This window comes from Cardiocondyla obscurior, linkage group LG17, assembly GCF_019399895.1.
Source record: "Cardiocondyla obscurior isolate alpha-2009 linkage group LG17, Cobs3.1, whole genome shotgun sequence".
NCBI classification, from domain to species: Eukaryota; Metazoa; Arthropoda; class Insecta; order Hymenoptera; family Formicidae; genus Cardiocondyla; species Cardiocondyla obscurior.
The window spans coordinates 3032914-3056274 of NC_091880.1; the positions used below are offsets into that span (position 1 = coordinate 3032914).

General features: G+C 39.1%; 1 protein-coding gene across 3 annotated transcripts in view; it reads left to right on the forward strand.

The window, feature by feature from the left end:
- Nucleotides 1-23349, forward strand: part of Ca-alpha1t (Ca[2+]-channel protein alpha[[1]] subunit T) — a 32962-nt gene extending 9613 nt beyond the window's left edge. Inside the window, exons 7-33 of one of the 3 annotated variants that reach the window (XM_070668368.1) lie at nucleotides 100-192; nucleotides 515-693; nucleotides 851-1017; nucleotides 1189-1520; nucleotides 2194-2415; nucleotides 2509-2635; nucleotides 2964-3265; nucleotides 3470-3621; nucleotides 3907-4116; nucleotides 7006-7126; nucleotides 13072-13227; nucleotides 13470-13607; nucleotides 13942-14226; nucleotides 14507-14655; nucleotides 14733-14882; nucleotides 14968-15136; nucleotides 15231-15580; nucleotides 15706-15898; nucleotides 15979-16128; nucleotides 16227-16607; nucleotides 16709-16901; nucleotides 17001-17262; nucleotides 17385-17665; nucleotides 17744-18036; nucleotides 18114-18366; nucleotides 18481-18749; nucleotides 18853-23349. In XM_070668368.1, coding sequence (XP_070524469.1) covers nucleotides 100-192; nucleotides 515-693; nucleotides 851-1017; nucleotides 1189-1520; nucleotides 2194-2415; nucleotides 2509-2635; nucleotides 2964-3265; nucleotides 3470-3621; nucleotides 3907-4116; nucleotides 7006-7126; nucleotides 13072-13227; nucleotides 13470-13607; nucleotides 13942-14226; nucleotides 14507-14655; nucleotides 14733-14882; nucleotides 14968-15136; nucleotides 15231-15580; nucleotides 15706-15898; nucleotides 15979-16128; nucleotides 16227-16607; nucleotides 16709-16901; nucleotides 17001-17262; nucleotides 17385-17665; nucleotides 17744-18036; nucleotides 18114-18366; nucleotides 18481-18749; nucleotides 18853-19857 — 6582 coding nt within the window. In that variant the 3' untranslated portion in view covers nucleotides 19858-23349. Of the gene's footprint in view, nucleotides 1-99; nucleotides 193-514; nucleotides 694-850; nucleotides 1018-1188; nucleotides 1521-2193; nucleotides 2416-2508; nucleotides 2636-2963; nucleotides 3266-3469; nucleotides 3622-3906; nucleotides 4117-7005; nucleotides 7127-11493; nucleotides 11651-13071; nucleotides 13228-13469; nucleotides 13608-13941; nucleotides 14227-14506; nucleotides 14656-14732; nucleotides 14883-14967; nucleotides 15137-15230; nucleotides 15581-15705; nucleotides 15899-15978; nucleotides 16129-16226; nucleotides 16608-16708; nucleotides 16902-17000; nucleotides 17263-17384; nucleotides 17666-17743; nucleotides 18037-18113; nucleotides 18367-18480; nucleotides 18750-18852 lie in introns of all 3 variants that reach the window. The other 2 variants (XM_070668367.1, XM_070668369.1) reach the window with 2 other exon arrangements.
- The last annotated feature ends 12 nt before the right edge of the window (nucleotides 23350-23361 follow it).

Below are 23361 nucleotides of genomic sequence, written 5' to 3' on the forward strand. Positions count from 1 at the left end.
CTTTGCTCGTAATTAATTAGTAGATCACGTATATTTGTCGTCGTCGTCGTCGTCGACTGTTATATTTTACCTGAGCAGCGCAATCGTGTCGATTTATAGGTAATTAGCCTGGAAGGATGGACGGACATAATGTATTACGTGCAAGACGCCCACTCATTTTGGGACTGGATATACTTCGTTCTCCTGATAGTCGTAAGTGCTTCATTTCCTACCCGCAATTGCGTCGCAAGCGCGATGTATAAAACATAGTGACGATGTGCCATCTACCTCTCACGTTCTAGTACTTTTTCGCGGGATTATATTACCCAAAAGTAAATTACTTCCGCAGCAGTAACAATAAAATACGTTCAAATACGTTGGATGATTACGTTGGCCGTGTCTTCGGTGATTAGCTCGCGATAATTGTGATGTAATCCGTGAGAAGGTAATGAATGTAGTATAAATATAAAATGTGCACGAAATGTATTATAAAAGAATTGAAGGCTCGAGGATTAAAAAGAACCTGCGTTCACAGATTGGCTCGTTCTTCATGATTAACCTCTGCTTGGTCGTAATCGCGACACAGTTCTCGGAGACGAAGAAACGGGAAATGGAGAGGATGCGGTTGGAGCGTGCACGTTACCATTCGACCTCGACACTCGCCTCGTCCACGAATACTTCGGAGCCTACTACTTGTTACGCCGAAATCGTCAAGTGGGTATTCGTCGTCGTTGCGCGTCCCTTAATATACTCGGCTCGGCTCGAATCGCTTCTCGTTCTTTGTTCCATCCGGGAAAGATTTGCCGACGCCTATGGTGGCACGACGAATGACAATCTGACGTCTTCTTTTTTTTTTTTCTTTGGCTTTCAGATACATCGCCCATCTCTGGCGAAGGGGTAAACGAAGACTGATGAAGAGGTATCGCCTGTGGCTATACAGGAAGCAGCAGGAACGGGAGCAGAATCTGCTCAAGGAACAGCAGAGTCAGACGTCTCGTCCGAACGCCGCCGTTGCCGGACAAAATCGCATACCAGGCGGTAAATAATCTTAAACGGAAAAAGTCGAGAGTTTGCTTATCAGCATTTCTGTAGGAATTAAATTAATTCAAGATAAGCAAGCAGATTAAAAGTAAAACATGGGAATCGTGAATATTTCTACGACTTGAATATCGAGCTTGATTTGAACTTTCGAAATTATTCCACGTTTAGATAGAAGACTGCATCACGGGAGATGTCCGCGGCTTCTCGCCGCGTTAGAGTATGCAGAGCAACAACAGCAACAGGCTGCCAGTGGCAATGGCGGTTCTGTCGCCGATTTCGCTACGATCACATCGCCAACGCAATCGCCGGTGGCGATCGCCCCTACGACCGTCGGCAATAGCGTTGGTGGTAATGGGAACATGGGTACAGCGCCTCGAGCCAGCCCCGAACTTTCCGAGGCCGAGGCTTCTGCAAACATGTGCCACAGATTGAGCGTTCACCGTGCCTCCTCCGTGTCCTGTAACGGAAGCGATAATGTCGTCGTGGGAAATGCAGCCGAGGCAAGTACACAATATCGTAGACATGCATGCCTACAAGAAAATGTTGCGAAATGTTTTACATGAGTTTTATATAAAGACAAGCGGCGCAACTGAAGCTCAGCAAGTAAAAAGAAAACATTAGAAAGCGATTTTCCAACGACATTTAATTAAATAATTAAATTAGTTATTTATTATTAGATAAAAAAATATTTATTTTATTTTATTTTTATTGAAGAATTATAAAATTATCATGCTCTTTCAGAAATCTCGATTGCGCCGCTTGAGAGTTTGCCCGCTAAAAATATTACACTTGACTTTGATTTTCGTAGACGATTGTAGCAAAGCAAAAAAGAAAAAAAAAAGAAAAAAAAAACATCTCTGAATGACTCGTGCAGTGCTATTTTAATTAAGCTATTCACTTTGCTAATTTATCATCTGCTTCATATCTACATTTTATGTAGAAAAATATTATAGTATTTATATTTTATTGTTTCATCGAGTAGTAGTACGTCGAACCATAATAATAGAGTTTGCATAAAAAGAACAGTGGTTTTTAGCTTTAGGTATGGCAAGATATCGTGAATAAAGTTTCTTCCCTTAATGCTACAAGTTTGGGCCGAAAACGATTGCGAGAAAAAGAGTGCCTGTCGTAGTATATAAAGCGCATAACGTATGCTTGATTATCGCCTTTTAGACGAACAGCACGTTGTTGAGTCCACCATGTACGCATTATCGAAGAAGAAGCAGCGTAATGTTTAGCGACGTGGTACTGCTCCATGGCAGCAATAATGTCGGGAATGCGTTGCAGTCGGGGTTGACGGTGACACCGGGTGAACGTAACGTCTGCTCGAGCGAGAAGATGACACAGACGGGCGATGGTAACGTTTGGTCGAGTCCGCTGCCGGATCACGCGCAGGTAATTTCCAAGTCGCGGTCGCTCCGTAAATCATTTTAAAGTCCTTTTTTTTTTCTTTTTTTTTTTCCTTTTTGATAAAATACACTGTCGCAGATGCAGGAGTTGGGTGGCAACGAGGCTATGACGTGTCAGGAATTGCTGGCTCTCAGCGGTGCTCTCAGCGCTGCTCTACCCACTGGTCAGTTAGCACTCGATTCGTTTTTAAATTCTCTCACGAAAGGTAAGTCTGTTTTTTAATGTACATACTATGAGGTCTATGAGTGATGTAAACGAAAACCAAAGTTTATAAATTATTATCGATACTTATTTCAAAGTATTTGAAGGATCTTTTAATTTTAATTAAAAAAAAATATTAAAATATATTTAAAAAGTTACGATAATTATTTAAAAATATTACATTTATAAGAAATACATTATTAATTGTGATAAATATATGAATGCTTTTAAACATTTATAACTTATAATGCTTTTCTAAATTTAATTAATAATTTGCGATCTAAATAAATTCATAAACTTTGGAGAAGAAAAAAAAATGATATGTTTTACAGGTTTAACGGATCGTCATATCACACTGGAAGATCGCACGCAGTGGATGACGTCCGACGTTGACAACTGTTCCTGTTGCTGTGAAATGCAGGGAGGTGATCAGTGGCCGGAAGACGCCGAGAAGTGGCAAAAATCCTCGCGGCCTAGACGGTTTCTAAGACGCGCCGGTAGTTGCTGTATCTGTACGTTACGCTGCATAAGGCGGTGGATTAAGAAACTTGTCGAGCACAAATACTTTCAGCAGGGTATTCTACTAGCCATCCTCATCAATACTTTGAGTATGGGAATCGAGTATCATAATCAGGTAAATCCTCATTCACACCTGATTACATAGTTGATGCGAAATCTTTTTAATAATTATTTTTTTGCGATTTGTTATTGTATTAAATTTAGTAATACTCTTTAGTCTTTGAAAAACGAAAAGCTGTATAATATTATGCAAAGTTAAAATTAGGATAATACTTATCAAAAATATAATTATTAATTATATCATATTATGCAAATGCAGCCGGAACAATTAACGGTAGCCGTTGAGATAAGCAATATCATATTTTCGGCAATCTTCGCAGTGGAAATGTTACTTAAAGTAATAGCGGAAGGTCCGTTCGGTTATATCAGCAACGGCTTCAACGTTTTCGACGGTATCGTCGTCATTCTAAGGTAAAGCTATTTTCTTCATAAATTTTAATATTACAATAAGCAAATAATATTCTGTTAAACAATAATATGAAATAAGTACAACGTATGCCAATACGATATGTATAAAATTCATACATACACAATTGTTAGCGCACATTCTTCGATTTTATGGCCACATTTTGATTTTACGAGAAAGCCATAATGGAAGGCAGCAAATTGTAGCTGTCTCATAAAACATCACGAATGGATCAGCCACAACGAGCTGAAAAACGATAACGTTATTACATTTTTGCAATGTTTTCACAGTGTCGTCGAGCTTTGTCAGGCAGTCGTGGAGGAACGCGGTCTGAGCGGTAGTTCTGGTCTGAGTGTCCTGCGTACCTTCCGCCTTCTCAGGATTTTGAAGCTGGTGCGATTTCTACCTAATCTACGACGGCAGCTGTTCGTGATGCTCCGCACAATGGATAACGTTGCCGTATTCTTTTCTCTTTTAGTACTTTTCATCTTTATATTTAGGTAAGTCGCCGTCTTATTTTTGTTCGCGTCGACGATACTACCGGAATTTCGGGCCTCGGGCCCGCGTTGGCCGGATCTTCTCTTCGCTTCCGTTTCTCTATTTCTTTTCTCTTTTTTTCTTACGTGTTTACGCACGCCTACTTCGCGCAACCGGTATCATCGCCGCTGAGAGTAAATTGACCGCGAAAAGACCGTTCTACGATCGGACCTACGTGTCGCGTTTACTCGGATACGGGGCGCTATCGCGTCTTCCTGTTCTAATTATCATCTCATCAGCCTAGTAACGTTTGCATGTCTGGCAAGACGGATCGAAGTTACGAATATGCCGATAGGTATTGTTAAACAATTTGGGTGAGAGCTCTGAAATATAAAGCGTCGACGACGACAGTAACCGTTAATTCTCTTAAAAATCACTTTTACATTAATTATTTCTAATTTTTAATAAAGAAAAATAATCTGAGAAAAATATTTAAAAACTCTTAAAGATAATACTGTACGATAGATATTACTTTTTATTTAAAATTACACATATGTGAAGAAAGATATAATAATTATAATTCTCTAAATTAAAACGTTCCATTTTGGTTTATTAATTATTCATTGAACGTTGCATTAAATTTAATTATGTGCATTTGATTATAATTTATAATTTCGTCGACGTTCGATATTTCTCTAAAACAGCTTCTTGCTCGCTTCTACGAGCTTTCGAGCTTCAGGAATAAATCGCGCGTCGCTGCTCTTCGAGCCGAGGCCAACATTAGGTGACTGTCTTTCGTTTACATACCTTTCTCTTCTACTTTATTCGCTTTTACTTTATTTCTGCGCGGTTTATGAGCCGCCAATTAATGCATATCATATATTTATATATATAGAAGTTCTCAAGTTTTTATCAGCAGTTATCCCGTGTTCTCGCGTCTCCTAGCGTTTCTTTAAGCGGCATATTTTCTCACGTTGTTAATGGTAATGACGATGGTATTTGTTGGCACGATCTATTACGAGGGGGAGCCGGTCTGCTGCCGGCCCCCCTTTATGGCTTGAGGCATCGAACGTATTTTCGACGTTTATCTAGAAAATATATCTATATATAAATATATATATACGTATATGGAATATATATTTACATGTGTGTGCATGTGATGCTTTTCTGCTGAACGTCTTAGCGACGAGTATGAAAGGCTATATGTATATATATATATATTTATTTTACTATCATCATATTCTTCATTTATATTCATATACACACGTGAATCTCTTCCGCTGTCATTCTCTCTTGCTACTCTGAGCGCCTATATTAAGTGCGTACGCCTCGGTGTAACCCTCGATATTAGAACAGCTTGCGAATGTTGGACATACATCTTCCCTTCTGCAGAGTTACTTATACATACGTATATATATATATATTTCGTCATGCTGCGTAGGACCTCCCTGGTCGCCCGCTGTATACATCCGCGCGTTTACGACGCGTTTTACAACCGTTCGATAGCCGATCCACCGCAGCCGCAGCCCTCGCTATTGCGATCTCAATACTGCAACTGACTGCTCAATATCCGCTGCAGACACGTAGACGCAAATATTGAAAATTTCGCTGTACATGGTTTAGCTAAAATAATTAGTTAAAAATAAAAAAAAATTAAAATTTTATATTTATTGAACGAATATTAGAAATCTTATAAAGATACTTTTTTTTTCATTTTTTAATTTTTATTTGTAGTAACAGAAATTTCTTGAGTTGAAAATATATATTTCTTAAAGTCAAGAATTAGTATTTTGTTAAGTGTAGCTTATAAGCTGCACACGCGAATTTTTCAAGAAAGATTTTAAATTTAATTTAAAACAAAAAAAAAACAAGAGGGAAGGGAATGTTCAGTAACATTATTTTACTGACGTAAATCCCGTGATCTGTTTCCGTTCGAAACTCTCTTCAAGGATAAAGTGAACTTTTGAAAGTGAGTACCAAGTTGTACGAAACTATGCAAATGCTTGCGGATACGTTTCTGCGCGCTGATCCATTGACGTTTTCTTCGACGGCCACCTCTAGGTGTTTGCATCTTTCTTTTAGTCGCAAGCCGCGAATGAAGTTCCAACAGATCCGCTTTAGAGGAATTTTTTCCTTTCTTGATCGATCAGCGCTAAATAACGAAGTGCTCACGATGTACTTGCATCGTAAGCCAGATCCCGATTTACTCGGCCAAGGTTTCCGATTACGATGGATAACGAAAGTTCACATCAAAATCGATTCAAGTTTTCCCAAGTGCTTCTAAAAATTGATGCTATCACAATACACATTTTACGAGATATATCTACATTTTACGACCTGAAGATCGCGAACAGATAAAAAATCGATTTTGTACCTTCATCGTATTACAAGACGTTCGATATGAGTGAGATAAAACCATTGGATATTCATTTAGTCATACACAAATTTAATAATGAACGTTTATTTTAGTGGATTTTCTGCAAATCCGCTGATCTTATTAAGCAAACTTTACCCAAATAGATTTCTATTTTCGTATCTCTTCTCCCATTCTTTTCCTCTCTTTCCGAGGTAATTAATGTTTAAAATTAAAAGTTCGTGACATTCTTCTAGGAAGTTCGCTCTAAAGAAATCTCATCTACTTTGGTCGTCGAATTTATTATAGTTGAAAGGACATCCGATGGTTTTAACATTTTAAATATCTCTGCACATATATACGCGTTTTGAACTGATCAGTTACTTGGCCGAGTTGTGCTTTACAAATTGCGATTTTGTTTTAATCGAGCTTTATCTTCCTCTTTTCTGTTTACCCTCTCTTTTAATCATTTTTTGTCATTTTATCTCAGTCTACGTATATATATATATACATATATATATGGATAAGGAAGTACATTGCACGTTTCGTTGTGTTGTAGTATTCTCGGGATGAACCTGTTTGGTTGCAAATTCTGTGAAACGATGAAAGGCAGCTCTGACGTCGAGTGTGATAGGAAAAACTTTGACTCGTTACTCTGGGCTATTGTGACGGTGTTTCAGGTACCTACCAAAAAATCAAAAAAATAAAAAAGAAAAAAAAAAAAAGAAAAAAAAAGAGAATACTTTTTCACGTATCTCTACGAGGGCATTTTTGACTTCTCTATATATAGTGTATATTACTTATATATATTTATTCGTGCATATATATACATATATTAACGTTGTACCACACCGCATCTACCTATATATATATACGCTAAGTACACATACGTACTGTCACGTTTCTTTTTTTTTTTTAATTTTTCGACAAAAGTTAAAGTCGTGCGATCTCTCGCAACGTGCCTGCACTTTATGATTTCTGAGGCCTCAGGTAACGTATATTGGGAGATAAGCGCTTTCCAGCATGTCGTCGTAATCTCTTCGACGGGGGGGAGGGAAGGGTGGGGGAAAGGCAGGAGGAGGCTACCGGTATCTTGAGAAATAATATCGATTTTAAAGAAGTATTACACAAGTATTTTTCTTTTCGTAAGAGATTATTCTTCAGATTATCTTCAATATCTTTTACTTTATGTGACGAATGCGCCAAGAAACAGGATAGGGAGGTAAAGTCTGACTAGAGCCGGCGCTAGAGGCTCACGCAGACGTCGCACGCGGATTATCCGGTGTGGATTATCAAACGTTGCATATGATTGCCAGCGATAATCCCGGTGCTTCTTCATTTCGCGTTTATCCGTCGCTTTGCAAGCACAACTCACGCGCGTTGATACGCTGCCTCCTGCCGCGTCTTTTGCGAGCGCGTCGAGCTGGCTCCCTTATGGCATGCTCTCGCATGCATTTGTTCTCTCTGTGTGTTGCACGAGCAAGATTACCCGTATTTTACAATGTTTCGAAATTGCAAGTGCTTCAAGAATTTATTTATAAATATTGGCACAGTTCCCGAACTAAAAGTCTAACGTGATTTGTAACGATTTTGAGTAATATTCGATTTCTTTGATGTTGAGTTGATTAACATAATCAGTTGAGCGTGATCGAGCATTTTAAAAACGCTTGTAAGAATGCAGGTATTTTTGCTCAGGTATCGAGAAATCTTTGCTTAAACGCTTCGCATATTCGTTTGCTTATTCTTGTATCGGTGACATTGATTTTATATTGATATTATATCAATGTTATCAGAGTAGATGGTTTAGCTATAATATTTGTCGCGCCATAGGAATTCTTTACGACGTAGGAAACGCCGAGGGTGTATAAACTTTTTTTTCTGACAGAGTCTCGAAGCTATTTCAAGTAATAGTCCTTGTTTTAATAAAATCCCGATACGTACATGCGAGGAAACAGGTCGTTCACATTTTCTTGATACGTTTCGCGTCGTATATACACAATACAAACATCCAAATTAAAAGTGTTACGAGACAAGAGACTTCAAAAGTTACGATAAAGTCGTCTAGAAGATAAATCGACGTTTTCTGGACGTGCTTGGAATATTTGTATTGTGTGCCAACGACCCCCAGGATCGCTCGGACACGCCATATCCTGCCTGAATGACACGGTAAATGGCCGTTCTAAGATTACACGGTGATCCCGGGATTGGCTTTTTATCCTGGCCAAACTGCCAATATATCGACGGAAATGAGACTTACCTGGTGATTCGTATCGGCGATACACTCGTGTTGCGCAAATTGCTTTGCATGCGATGAGTCTCCTTAGGCATTTGTCCGGCATTGTCGTTGTTGTCGTTGTTATTGTCGTTGCCGTCGTCTTTTAGTGACCGCGCGTATATGTCACACCTTGCTGCACATCACAAAGATCGACATTCATGTACTTCGCTACAAATTTCTGCCAGTTACACTGCTAAAAAGTAACGTTCGCGGCCAGTTGCGGACCTGGCCTCTTGTACGGACCTTCACACACCATATCTATGATAATTACGAAGGAATTACACTCTTACAAAATATACATGAAACGATGCCTCGTTATTACGTCACACATTTTTAACAGTGTAGCACAATAAATTGTTTTCTGTCACACGCTTCTCTCTGTGTCTCCCTTACTTCACTATACTTCACTATACTTCACCTCACTATTTACGACATTACACTTCTCTTCGTACTATCCTATCTATCTCTCTCTTTCTTTTCTTCTTTCTCTTACTCGCGTTTTCACTTCTAACTCGTGACTTTTCTATGAACTTCTCTTCTAAACGCCCACGACGACTCGAACGCAAGTAGAATTTTTCGCTCGCGGGATTGTACAATGCGCGCGTGAAATATCGACTCGACCCGACAGAAAAATCGCCGCGTCAGCAAGCACCCCTCATATTTGAACACCCCCCCGAGGACCTCAGATAAGACCTCGTATCCATCGCACACGAATAACACGAAACAGGGCGTGCTATTACCCTCGGTATAGGCCAAAAGCGGGCTAAATAAGATTCAACACGTAGATACCAGAGAAATCCAAGTTATCAGCTTTTACTCTCGTTTACTATTATTTTACCGCACGTGTCTGCATCTATTTTAAAACTTAAATACCTATTAAAAAATTATTATTACTTATCTTCGTATTAAATATGTACATATTCCGAAAGAGAATGCTTTATAGAAGGTGAATCAGATTTGATTCAGCTCTGGTAGCCTAAGTTATCAAATTATTACTCGGCGGCCCCGAAGGGTCGCTACCTAGTATTCTATTTTTTTAATTTTTTTTATATTTTTTTTTTTGTTAGTCGTAGTGAAGAGAGACATAACTTCCTTTTACACATAATTTTAGAGATACGAGCCAGGTAGATATCGCGCAAGGCACGCAATATCGTATTAATATCCAGCAGTCTCGGTAGATTTTGTTGCGTACCTTTTGTAAATACTCGTTGAGACAGATTTGCCGTAATACATTATACCGTATTTACGTATTAGAAGATTATATATTTACGCTTGTGGCAATTTATCCCCCTTTCCTCTCTCTTGCAAGCGTTCGCCGTGACATTCTGCAACGGCAGGTGCCTCTTGTTTTCTCCACTATTCTCTTCTCTTCGAGACCGCGTTTCCCCGGAGCTCTCTTTCCGCCCCGTTTATTTTCACACCAGTTTACATCCGTAAAGTGTGTACGGATAACTGTCGGCACGGCCGTTGATTTAAAGCTCTCGTTATATTTGCCCAACGTTCGGCGCCCCCGACAGTTGCCTTCAACGTCAACGAAACGGGATTCGCAAGAAAAATCATCCGACATAATACAACTGACAGACCCTGACGGATAATTCTTTTGCCGGGACGCATGAATAACTGTTTGTTATGACTTTCGGGGATCAAACGTCACGTCGCGTTAAAGTCAATTATTGTTCCAACGCGCGTCCTAAAATTAGCATTATTGATTGCGCGTGTGAAATATTAAACAATTAATACGCTTGTATGACGCATTATGTCGAGAGATTATACGAGAGAGTGCATATGAAATGTTAAATTTATATTGACATCCTCGTCCGGTGAATTTGAAGTGGATTAATTGCGCTATAATGATAGAGTTCGGTAATATATATATATATATATTTTTTTTTTTTTTCTTGAGAAAGATTCAGTTTCTGAACTTTTAGTTCTTGTTCCTTGCTCCGTTCCGTCGTATGGAATCCGTTACAACCGCACACGATACGATCCGTCCACAATCCATAAATGTATACCTACTTTACACGCATTCACCTGTATTGTTGCAATTATACAAGATACATATATATTTATATTTATATACTGACACGCCGTACTTGCAGAATGTGACTGTACGAGCTTCGAGTGACAGTCGTTTTCGCTGTTTTGTCCAACACAAGTTGCTTAATCCCCCCCATCGTTGCGCAGGGTCTCCGTTTTCTAAAAAAGAGTGATAATAATATTTCAATAGTGCTTAAAAAATTTTATTTCACACCGGTATGGGTTCAGCGCGAGATATAAAAGCGCTGAAGTCGGATATTTATATCTATAATATATATCTATTAGCACGATGAATGGAAAAATCGAAAAATAAAAAAATATATCGCGCCGCACACATATACACAGTAAAAGTTAAAAATAGCCTTTTCTCTTTGCGAAAGTATTTTTAAAATATGAGCTTTAAACCTAGATTGTTACTTTGAGCATTTAACCACAGAAATAACGAACTGCAGACTGATACGCGTCGAGGCGGTTTATTTAATAAACATCTTTATCGTGTATTTTTGGCAATTTAAAAAACCGCACGGTTATCACGATTATTTATATTATTTTATGCTTATTTTATTGTATTATTTCTATCTGAGATTTGCTTTGTACCTAGTACGGCGAGAACGGAGACGCTGAACAACGATTGTACCAAGTTCCAGTCCCAGTCAACCCACCGGTCCTACCTCATTCCCACTGTTGATCTCTATCGCGGGGATACTTTAGGCCAGCGGATTGTCTCGGTTGCAGCATCCTAGGGATGTACCTGTTCGGGGGTAAGTTTTGCATGTGGGCGGACCGGAGTCGGCCCTGCACCTGTGCCGAGGTGGTCTCGCGGCACCCAATGTGCCGCTGTGATCGCAAACATTTCAACGACATCGTCTGGGCACTAGTCACTGTTTTTCAGGTACCACTGTTCCTCCCTTCTCTTAACGCTATATCATAACGAAAAATTTTTTTACATGTTTAAAGCGACATAAACACGTATATATGCGTAGCCAGTTTTACGTGTACACGGTCCTTTTTTTTCTTCTATCTATATATTCGTGTTCAGTTCTCTCTTTGTACAGATCGGCGGAACATGTATATATGTATATGTACGATCGTATATATGTATATATACATATACCTCTTCGTGTTGAGCAAACGGGACCAACGTCTGATCTCACCATCCCTTAAGCTCACGCCCACGCTTCGTCCAATCTCTTTCTTTGTTATCCGTACCGAGAGTGACAGAGTTTTTAATGGTTGCTTTGTATTGTACATGCGTGCAATCGGTATATACGTATACATGTCGACGTTCATGTTCACCACTTTGCTCGCGCAGATCAAACTGCGCGGCGACAACTCCACCCACAAGCGTGTGATCTCGATTCAGCACGCGCATCCTTCATGTAAAGTAACTAATGTACTGCAGAAGCCGCTCGAACGAGCTTCTGCCTTTCTATCACGTGTTTCCGTTCACATCAGCATTCCACGATGCAATCTGACGGCGTGTCGATAAAACTTTTCCAAAATTGCCGCTATACAATTTAGTTTGTAATTCTCATGTAAATGATCGGTTACGTGTATCTGTATTTATGCAAGATATTTGTACGATGATTTGAGAAGAGTAACGCCCATTAATGTTTTAAAGTTGAAGAATGACTATGTCGACAAATGCATTTTTTAATTGCGTGCGTTATCTAATCTCATTTTTGTGCTACTGTACGTGCAAAAGTTGTTTAAATTCTGATTTGACGAAATAATGTTAACAGCTGCTACATATTTTTGCGCATGTAAATGACAATCCTACTAAGACTCGATATTAATCCTTTGACATTTGGTTTAACTTCCATTGGATGCTAGTGGTTTCTTAAACTTTCAAGCAGTGTGTAACGTTATCAGGCTAAAAGGCGAAGGAGGAGATAAACTGAAGAGTTGATAAAGATAGATAGACGAATATGTGGGTAGCTACGAAAGCTCTTGCAAAGAGAAATTCGTGATAGGAAACACGACGCATGCATCTCTACAAAGTAATATAACACTGATTGGCAAAACGTTTCGTGCGTCTTTATCGAGTATTTGAAATGCCGACTTCAATGATTTAACTTGTCCAATAGCTTCAATGATTTAATTGCAATTTGTATTTAAAGACCGTATTAGATTTTTCTCACTTGCGAGCATGTTTTTCTACATAAATTTTCACGCTACATAAATTTTTTTGCACGTCCCGAAAAAAGAAAGAACGTATTGCCGATCACGTGCCTTGTGAACTAATTGTAAGTGCAAATACTTACGTCATTTTATATGCAGCGGAAGTCTCTTCCCATTCTTCTTTTTATGTAGATTCTCACGCAAGAAGATTGGAATGTTGTCCTCTTCAACGGTATGCAGAAGACGTCGCATTGGGCTGCGCTTTATTTCGTAGCGTTGATGACTTTTGGCAACTACGTTCTTTTTAATCTTCTGGTCGCTATTCTGGTTGAAGGTTTTTCTTCTGAGGTAAGAGTTAGATATCAGCCCGCTATTTTTCGTATTTAGTACATAATGTTTGATGTGTGCTGAAAAAAAAAAAATTAAGAGTTACTGAAGGGCTTCGATCGTATTAAAAATGTAATCTAATGACTGCTACATATTGCAAAGAAAGTTGTCTTAAATATATTTATATTATTAAAAATTTAATTTGTAATTATAAATATGTGAGTATTTATATGAATAATACAATAGCCGATGATATTTCGCAGAGAAACGAGAGAAGAGAACGAGAGCAGAGAGAATTGGCGAAAAGACTTGCTGCAAAAGAGGCTGGAATGGGCAGCGAGGACGGATCGTCGAGAATATCAGGATCGCACTCGATCTCTGACAGCGATACGTATACTCCGGTAGTTGTTCGTGGTTACCTCAAATAAATAAATCCGGCATTCTCTGCTCATTTATTCCTTGTTTTCGCGTGAAGAAGATTAATCGCGAAAGTTATTCAATTTTAAAAGATCATTCTTTTGGCTCTTTAAATTATTTACAGAAAATAAACTGACGTTTTATAAAAATCGGTAAAGTATTGAAAATATTTAAGGCATAAACTAAATATGTGAGAAAATATAATTGTCGATTTTTCAATATATTCATTTCTTGAAGAGATTTATGTGCGCATAGTGATTTATGTTAGATTTATCTTTGTTTCATGCACATGCTTATTTTTTCTCGCGTAATTTATAGGATCAAAAAAATTCATGGCAGAGTGCAGAAGAGCTTAGGAAGTATAAGGACAACAGGGAAAAGCAGAACAGCGTGTGGAAGCAGCGGATCGATGAACCTAAGTGTAACATTCAGAAAGAGAGCAAGATGATGGGTGTGGCGGGTCAGCCGCCGATAATCACTCATACGGCAGCCACTCCACAAGACTCCCCGAACACCACGTTAGACATCAGCTACAGAGACCTCAATTGCCGAGCTGTTTATCCGGCTGCTGCCCTTTCAATCGAGTCAATCGATCGATCCGGGGTACGTTAGTTCATTTTAATAAAAAAAAAATTGTTGTCGAGCAACGAAAACGCGCAGGCGAAAGTGTTTATTACACAATTGATATAGTAAAACATTTTATCTCTACTTAAAAATATATTTAAAAAATTTTTCTCTTTTATATCGAATTTTTTCAGTCGATATTTCGATGTAAATTATCACATAATTTTGAATACGAAAGATCCTCCTGTTGGAATACCAAATTAAGGGAGATACGTTATTATAAGAAAATATGATAATGATAAGTGGTTTGTATTTGCAGAGCCAGTGCAGTATACCCTCGGGGTTGTTAAAGCTACCCGACGTATCCAATAAAATACCGACGAATAACTTAATAGCTGGTCAATTCCCGAGACGCATAAGCCTCGTCACGGCCGTTGTTAATCCCTCGGCGAGGGACTTGAGTTCTAGGTATCCGCGTTTCGTCACTTCTCGGTTGCATTAAATGCCGTTCCTTTTTCTCTAATACCGCCTTTTTTTCACTTCAGTCCACCGAGAGTGCAAAGAGGATACTCTTGGCGCTTGTCACGGCCGTCTTTGCGGAGAAAACGATGGTCGCAAAGTGATGACGAACATACTGGTCATACAACTGTACTGAATAATGGGCGCAGTACCCTTCAAGTTGGATCAAATTTAACGTAAGTTAATAAAAATATTACTTATCTCGAGACTTTTATAAAAACATCTATTATTAACTAATTATAAATGCGTAATTGATTACAGATTTAATGGCGGTTATTTGCATGGTTCGATAAGAAACGATACGCACCGTGACACGCCCAATAATCGAACAACCGTCCTGACAAGCAATAATCGTAGTTTGAGTCCTAACAATTCGCTCGATACCCATGGCCCATGGTCGATTCGTCGTTACACAGTTACGCCTAATCAGGTAAACTGTAACATAATTTTTGTTATCAATATTTGTTAGTATATGAATTATTATTTAACATTAAATATGATAATTAAAATATTATGATTTGCAGATGCGATGGATCGGCGAGCTTTCACGAAGAAATTCACTACGCGGTTATGAAAATGTTCAGACATCCACGAGGAAAACGTTGCCATTGGATGAGATGCTCGCGCCGTCCTCGACTCCACGCACGATTAACAATCTCTCAATGGAGACCGGTCCACTGCCGAGAATCAAACGATTTCATGAACAAGAAGAAGAACGTTTGAGAACGGGTGGCGATCAAACGCCGCCGTCGAACGGTCACGGTAGCGCGAGCAGTATTGAGAAGATAAAAAAAATATTCATGTTTTTTGAACCTAAAGGTTGCTTGCAGGAGCGCGAAAACTATTCCTTGTATTTATTCCCACAAAATAACAGGTAATACTTTAATAAATAGAAAGAATATCACTCGATTAATATTTAAAATAATACATAAGTAGCACATTGTTTTATGTAATGAGAAGAAATGTGGTGTATAATTTAGAATTTTCTCTGTATTACAGATTTCGTATTTTGTGTCAACGGCTTGTGGATCAAAAATGGTTTGACAACGTAGTATTGCTATTTATTGGATTAAACTGCATTACCTTGGCGATGGAACGACCAAATATACCACCCGACAGTCGTGAAAGGATTTTTTTGGCCAGTGCGAATTACATTTTTACTGGTGTTTTCGCCATCGAAATGTTTATTAAGGTAATATATTAATCTTGAATAATTTTGAATAAAATTTTTACTTCCAAATCGTCGTTGTTATAAGCAAGCTATTTTTTTAGGTTGTTGCAACAAGTATGTTGTATGGTCCAGACGCTTATTTTACGTCTGGCTGGAATATCATGGATGGATCTCTTGTTATCATTTCTATAATTGATCTTTCGATGTCGCTGCTTTCGTCTAGTAGCCCTAGAATATTTGGTATATTAAGGGTAAGACTGCATATATTTATTTATAATTATATAATATTTCTTATTTTTTACACTCTAAAATATTAAACGTTTTTTTAATTAATTTTTTTTTTTAACAGGTTTTTAGACTGCTGAGATCGCTGAGACCTCTGAGAGTTATTAATCGTGCACCTGGTTTAAAACTAGTTGTTCAGACATTGTTATCGTCATTACGACCTATCGGCAACATAGTTCTCATCTGTTGTACATTTTTCGTGATTTTTGGTATTCTTGGAGTGCAGCTATTTAAGGGTGCATTCTATTATTGTGAAGGACCCGATATCAAAAATGTACGCAATAAAACGGATTGTCTAGCCGACAAACGAAACGTATGGCTAAACAGGAAGTACAATTTTGACGATCTTGGTAAAGCTCTTATGTCATTGTTTGTTTTATCATCGCGAGACGGATGGGTAAACATCATGTACACTGGTCTAGATGCTGTTGGAGTTGATCAGCAGGTGAGAAAATCAGAATAAATAAAAAAAAAAAATTTTTTTAAGATATTCTATTAGTTAATAATAAAAATTTGCTTAATTTAACGAAATAAAATTAATTACAGCCTATCGAAAATTATTCTGAGTGGCGATTATTATATTTTATCGCTTTTATATTACTGGTGGGTTTCTTCGTGTTAAATATGTTCGTCGGTGTGGTGGTCGAGAATTTTCATAGATGCCGGGAAGAACAAGAGAAAGAGGAACGCGTGCGAAGGGCAGCTAAGCGCGCGTTGCAGATGGAGAAAAAAAGACGAAGTAAGTGACCGTCGGGTTAATTAAATTAATGCTAATTCTACATTAAGCACTAGATTGCAAGAGATACTAATGCATGCAATGAATATTTATGATTTTCAGAGATGCACGAAGCACCGTATTACAATAGTTATTCCAAATCCCGATTGTTTGTTCACAATGTCGTTACGTCTAAGTACTTCGACTTGGCAATCGCCGCCGTTATCGGACTTAATGTCGTCACGATGGCGATGGAATTTTACATGATGCCAAAAGCGCTCACTTACGCATTGAAAATCTTTAATTATTTTTTCACCGCTGTCTTCATTCTCGAATCCCTAATGAAACTTGTCGCTCTTGGCGTGCAGCTTTATCTGAAGGATAAGTAAGCCTTGTTTCTCTATTTAATATTTTTATACGTTTTATTAAGAGTCATGTCATTAATTAATTTACTAGCGCATTATTCTGCAATCTCAGAAGAAAGATTCTAATAACGTTATTTTTTAGATGGAACCAATTGGACGTCGGAATAGTAATATTGTCAGTGGTCGGCATTGTGTTAGAAGAAGTCGAATCTAAAATAATTCCTATTAATCCCACGATAATTCGTGTAATGCGAGTATTGCGAATAGCTCGGGTGTTGAAACTCTTAAAAATGGCGAAGGGTATACGTGCTCTGCTAGACACGGTGATGCAAGCATTGCCGCAAGTCGGCAACCTGGGGCTATTGTTTTTTTTACTTTTCTTTATATTTGCCGCGTTAGGGGTGGAACTTTTCGGTCGATTAGGTACTACATTATTTAATATAACGACATTTAATTTAATAATTAATTCTTGCATATTATAAAAATAATTATTTGTTATAGAATGTAACGATGAAATGCCTTGCCAAGGTCTTGGTGAACACGCACATTTTAGTAACTTTGGTATGGCCTTTTTGACGCTTTTCCGTGTCGCCACTGGTGACAACTGGAACGGAATCATGAAAGATACATTAAGAGACGATTGCGACGATGCGGCGGACTGTGTTAAAAATTGTTGCGTGAGCAGCATTATCGCGCCGATATTTTTCGTAATTTTTGTTTTAATGGCGCAATTTGTATTAGTGAACGTTGTCGTCGCTGTATTAATGAAACATCTAGAAGAAAGTCACAAACAGGTATCAATTTAATATTTTATGTAATAGATTTGATTTTGATTATCACGGTGATACAAAATATAACATTTTAATTTCAGATGGAAGACGAACTCGATATGGAAACGCAGTTGGAGAGAGAATTAGCGGCAGAGCAAGAAGAACTTCTCGAAGAAGAGGAAGAGGACGAAGTAGCGATGAACAGAGTAGACGGTGAGGAAGATGACGACGATGACAAAGAACGCGAGTCAATGGTAAATGAAAAAATACATATGACGAGACCAGGATTGGCTAAAGTTCGTTCTTTGCCTGCGAATTTTATTTACAATCCACCAAGGGAGAGAAATATCGATGGTAAAATTTTTATTAACAATTTATGGCTCAATTAATGCAATTTTATGTTGTTATATTTTTATTCCTGATATTATATTGTATCTCGTTATAAGAATAATTTGCTTCTCTATCTAGATTCCTCGATTTCCGTGTCTTTGGACGAGAAACGTCGCAGTTCGTATTACCGCAGTTCGAGTTCAAGACCGTCCAAGTTTAAATCGAAACGCCGGCAAACCTTCCACACGAGTCATCATCAACGAAGGTCTTTGCTGCCGATGCACTTCGAGGTTGCAGAAGTCTTTGAGAAGCCCGTAAGCAATTTGAGTGTGCCTCGAATTATTTCACATCGCAGCTATTCTATAACTAGTCAAGACGTCAATCGTGCACAACGTCAAAAATTGCCGGTAAAGAATTATATTAAACATAATGTTATTTATTTCAGAATATTTTAAACTCATTATTTTTCTCTCAGTAAAAAATTTAAGTACTACAACAACAATTTTGCAGGTAACTACCAGTGAAATGCGTGAAAATAAATCTCTGTTAACCGTGAGCAAGCCGCCGATTAACCCTTCGTTGACTATTTCCCCCGGGTCGAGCAGCACCCTGAGCGTCCCACCGAAATTAACTAGCGAACGTTACCTTATGCCGACCGCCGAGGTCTACCCGTCCAAGGCAACAATGTGTCGTCGAACATCAAGCGACACGCAATCACCGTCGCAATCGGACACGAGCGCGAGCGCAGGCGCCGGTACCAGCAGCTCGCGAACTCCTAGCATCGCAAACGGCTACGCCGGAGGTAAATTTCGACTAGAGGAACCAAAACTGAAGATAGACGAGAAAAGACCGGCAATGACGGCGCCTCACGAAGACCTCGACGTGCAGTCCATTATCAACGAGAGGAGGCCGTCCAAGCTGAAAACGCAGGACGTCACCGGCGCGTCCACCACCACCAGCATTGCTAGTGATCAATACAGCGCAATGATCCGCGGCGAGGGCTACAGTCACATCTACGTTACTACTGAAGACAGGTCCGAGGAAGTGCCGTCACCGTGCGGTAACATAAGCGAGAGCACCGGCACCGGCAGCCCGAGCGTTGCTGGCAGCCTTAGTGCCGTCGCCAGCCTCAGCGTCGCTATCAGTGGCAGCGCAGCGGGTAGTGGTAGCGCAGCTGGTAGCATCAGCAATGGCAGTGTCAATGATAGCGGTAGCCGAAGTGGCAACGGTAGCGGCAGCGGCAGCGGCAGTGGCTGCGGCGGCGGGGTGCACATTGGCGAGGGAGGAGCTATTGGATCTGACGTGAGAATATACGTAGATGACACGGACTCGGCGAGTAGTAGCAACGGGCAACGACGCGGCGGCAGATTACGCGATGACGAAACCGTGGACGGTTCGACCACCGTCTCCTCCACTACGACAATGCGAAATGGTAGAGGCAGCGGCGGTACGGACGAGAGCAAAGATACACCCGAGAGACCGTCCTCCACCGGTGGATCGCTAGATCCTTCTTAATCCAGGGCTAACAAGCCGATGTAGTCTCTAGTTTGTATGGGCTTTTCGAAGGATTGAAACATGGTATACACATGGTATACACTGCACGACGGAAACATACTATCGCGAAATGGATTTAAGAAAGGGCTCTAAGAAAGACTTTAGTGCATGACAATATAGTCGTTATATTCTAGTCACTTCGCCGCCGTGAACTTGCCAAAACAAACAGGTCGAGCATTTAAAGAGAGGTTTAATCTTGGGTGCGGGAAAGAGAACATAAAAAAAATCCCGCATATTGCGTAAACGAGATAAGGTCGTACGAATGGCATGATGTAATGTAATTCGAAGAGCTACCTAGATGTGTAGCGCAAAACGGCTACGCAAAGCGTGCGACGTGCGCGCATCACGTTACTTGAAAACCTATGACAATCTCTTATTGCCAACGGAACTGACTTCGTTGTTCCGTTTCCGAAGCGTCGATGGAAATCGATTCGTAGGAATTGGTAGAAAGAAGAACGACGTCTACGTCGCGTCGATAAAAATTAGAAAAAAGAGAGAGAGAAAAAGAGGAAGAGAGAATTTCAGTAGTTTATAGCTAGATTTTATGTCGACATCTACGCGACAAAACTGCAATTAATTGGACCACACCCTCTCGCCTTTCCCTATTCTCTAACTCTTAAAAATTACGCTCAGTTCTCCGATTGAAAATCAAATATGTCTACAATTGATCGATATGGATTGCACTCTGGACGTTCGATTATAACAAACAAAAACGATAATTAATCAAAATTTGACTGATGTACACTTACCGTCAGAAATGATGTTCGTGGTGCTGCAACGGCGGCTATCGTATGTAATCTTGGCGTGGTGTACGTCGAATCTCACACGAAGCACGTGCGTAGATGTTTCACAGAGCACAGGTTACAGACGACTGAGGGAGGAACTACTACTATCTCTCCTCTCGGCGGCTGAGAGTAGAGGAAGTCGCGTACGCCAGCCGCCGCCGCTCGTCGCAGAAAATGTCATATCTGCTTTTCGGTGTACATTTTTTACGACTTATATATACACGTGCCTGATCTTTTAACTAGAACAATCAGATTTGTATAAATTCAAATTTATCTAGTCTAAAAGAAAATATATAATAATTGTTGTTAGTCTTATTTCAGTGTCGGAATAAAATAGAGATTTTGTTTTATCTAATCTAACTTTTTTTTAATCGCATTTAAAGATTCAATCGATCAATTGTAATAATTTTTTCGTCAATCGGCGTTCGAGGTTCGTGATTTACCTTCGTTTCGTTCACTTCACTCTTTTCACACATTAGAGCGTTCTTCTCGTTGACATCTGTGATATACTTTAATCGTAGTATATTTCCTAACGGTAACAGCAAATATCAGAACGAAATCGTAACATCAGAAGCAGCGGCAACAGCAGCAGCAACAGGGAAACAGCAACAATTTAGGGATGTAGCTGACTTTTTAATAAAACGAAAATGTTTCAGTGGCTTTCGTGGGGCGTAAAAATAGAAAGACAAAACAAAGATAAATAGGAACTCTATACTGTACATACATACATCTACGAATATTCTATACTCTACACTTGGTGTGGTTTATTTTGATACTACCGCGTGCGGTAATATATTTAACGATTATCGAAGTAAATCTAACAAAGAAAGAAAAAAAAAAAAAAAAAAGAAATAAGAATAAATAACTCTATGCCTTTTACGAGCGTTGACGAACCTTCGTGCGGTGGTGGTGCCCATATATTTTTTTTTCTTTCTTTTTTCCGTTTAGCTGCGAAAGGGTGACCGACGACTCCAACTACCCTTTGTCGGGTCGAAGGTGTAGTCGCTAAAATCATTTAGATGCGTCAGGAGCGTCGTATCGCTTAAAATAAATTAGTAATTAATCGTCGACTGATTGATCGGTTAGTTAATATTACGTTTTACTTGAAAAGAGTCTAACAAAGACTCCAGTCGAGCGGCAACTTTACGTAGACTTTAAGTGAAATTCCTGGTCCAATGTTGGTCCAATGATGGAACGGTACAATCAGATTTTATTACGAAATCTTTGTTAAAAAAAAAAAATGTAAACCTAGTTGTTCCATGGAGTTGCGCTTAACACCAGAATGGCTAGAAATTTCTTACTTGAAAGAAATATTTCTCGCAACGCCTGAGTAAAAGATATATGTATAGCAAGTCAAATAATGCAATGTAATTTCGTTGTATCCTCATTTCTCAAAGATTTTTGATAATGTCTTATCGCCATTAACATACAGTGATATTTTCTACACTTAATTATTTCTTGAAGGAAGCCGACTTTTAAAAATCAAAATATTCGAAAATAATGTGTGAAATAAATTGTATGGTTTATTATAAAAGTGCGTTGTTAGAGATGAGAAAATAAGACTTGGAACTTTTACAAAATTGCAAGTTTTATAAAGTTTGAAAAGATACGTAGCTATAAACTGTCTTCGCCGTTCTGGTGGTAAATCCTAACTGGAAACGGAACAGCACAAAACAAAATATGTAATAGGAAAAAAAAAAAAAAAAGAAAAAATTAATACTCGACGAGTGATTCAGTGCCGCTATTAATCAAGAAAAATGTGCGCGGACAAACGCGAATGAACAATGGACAGCACCATTTGCGCTCATTGAAGCAAGTTGTTTATTCGTATTTGTTTGCTCTAGATTGGGTTTTAGACGTTTTAAGGAAAAAGTGCGTAGATAATCTCATGTTTATGTGCTTACACGTGTACTCGGCGTTTCTTCGGCACCACGACCGGCTCTCGATAGCTCGATAGCGTTAGACGACTGACCTCCGAATTATAGTTTACTCTAGACACGCGCCGATTACAATTGTGCGCGAGTTCGCCGATCAGCTGCACACGTATCGATAGTCCGGCAAATGCGTATTATATAAAACAAAAAAAAAACCAAAAAAAAAAAAATGGTACATAGAAACATCGGTTCGGAAGGATGGAAAAATAAGATAAAATAAAAATAAAAATTGTAATTAGAAAATTGTACGGTCGTGCGTATGTGTGCACGCGTGATGGAAAGAGGAATGTCGTATTGAAACTCGCAGCGTGCCTCTCGAGTCTGTTCTTCGCCCGTAGAGAAGGCAGTGTGCGTAATCGTCAAATTAATGAAGATGCAAAACTATGAAATAAAGAGAATATAAGTAAAGCAGAAATTAAAGTAGGGCCGCGTCCGGTTCCCGAAATATATAACATGCTATTTTAATTACGGTAATGAGGTGTGCAACGGCCGACGTATGTAGAATTGTCGGAGCGTCTTTTTTTTTTGTCTGCCTGATGTTCTGCGTGTATGGAGCTTGCTTGGCGATGCGAAACTTTAGCCTCGCATCACCACGCGAAAGCAAGAGTATGGCAAGAATGTGGCGTACGTGTGCGACGGATGAGAAGAGATTCGAGGTAACGAAAAGTTCAAGGGAAAAAAAAAAAAACTAAAATTATGTACAAATGTAATAAATCGTGCGACGATTACGTTGACCTGGTCTGTGG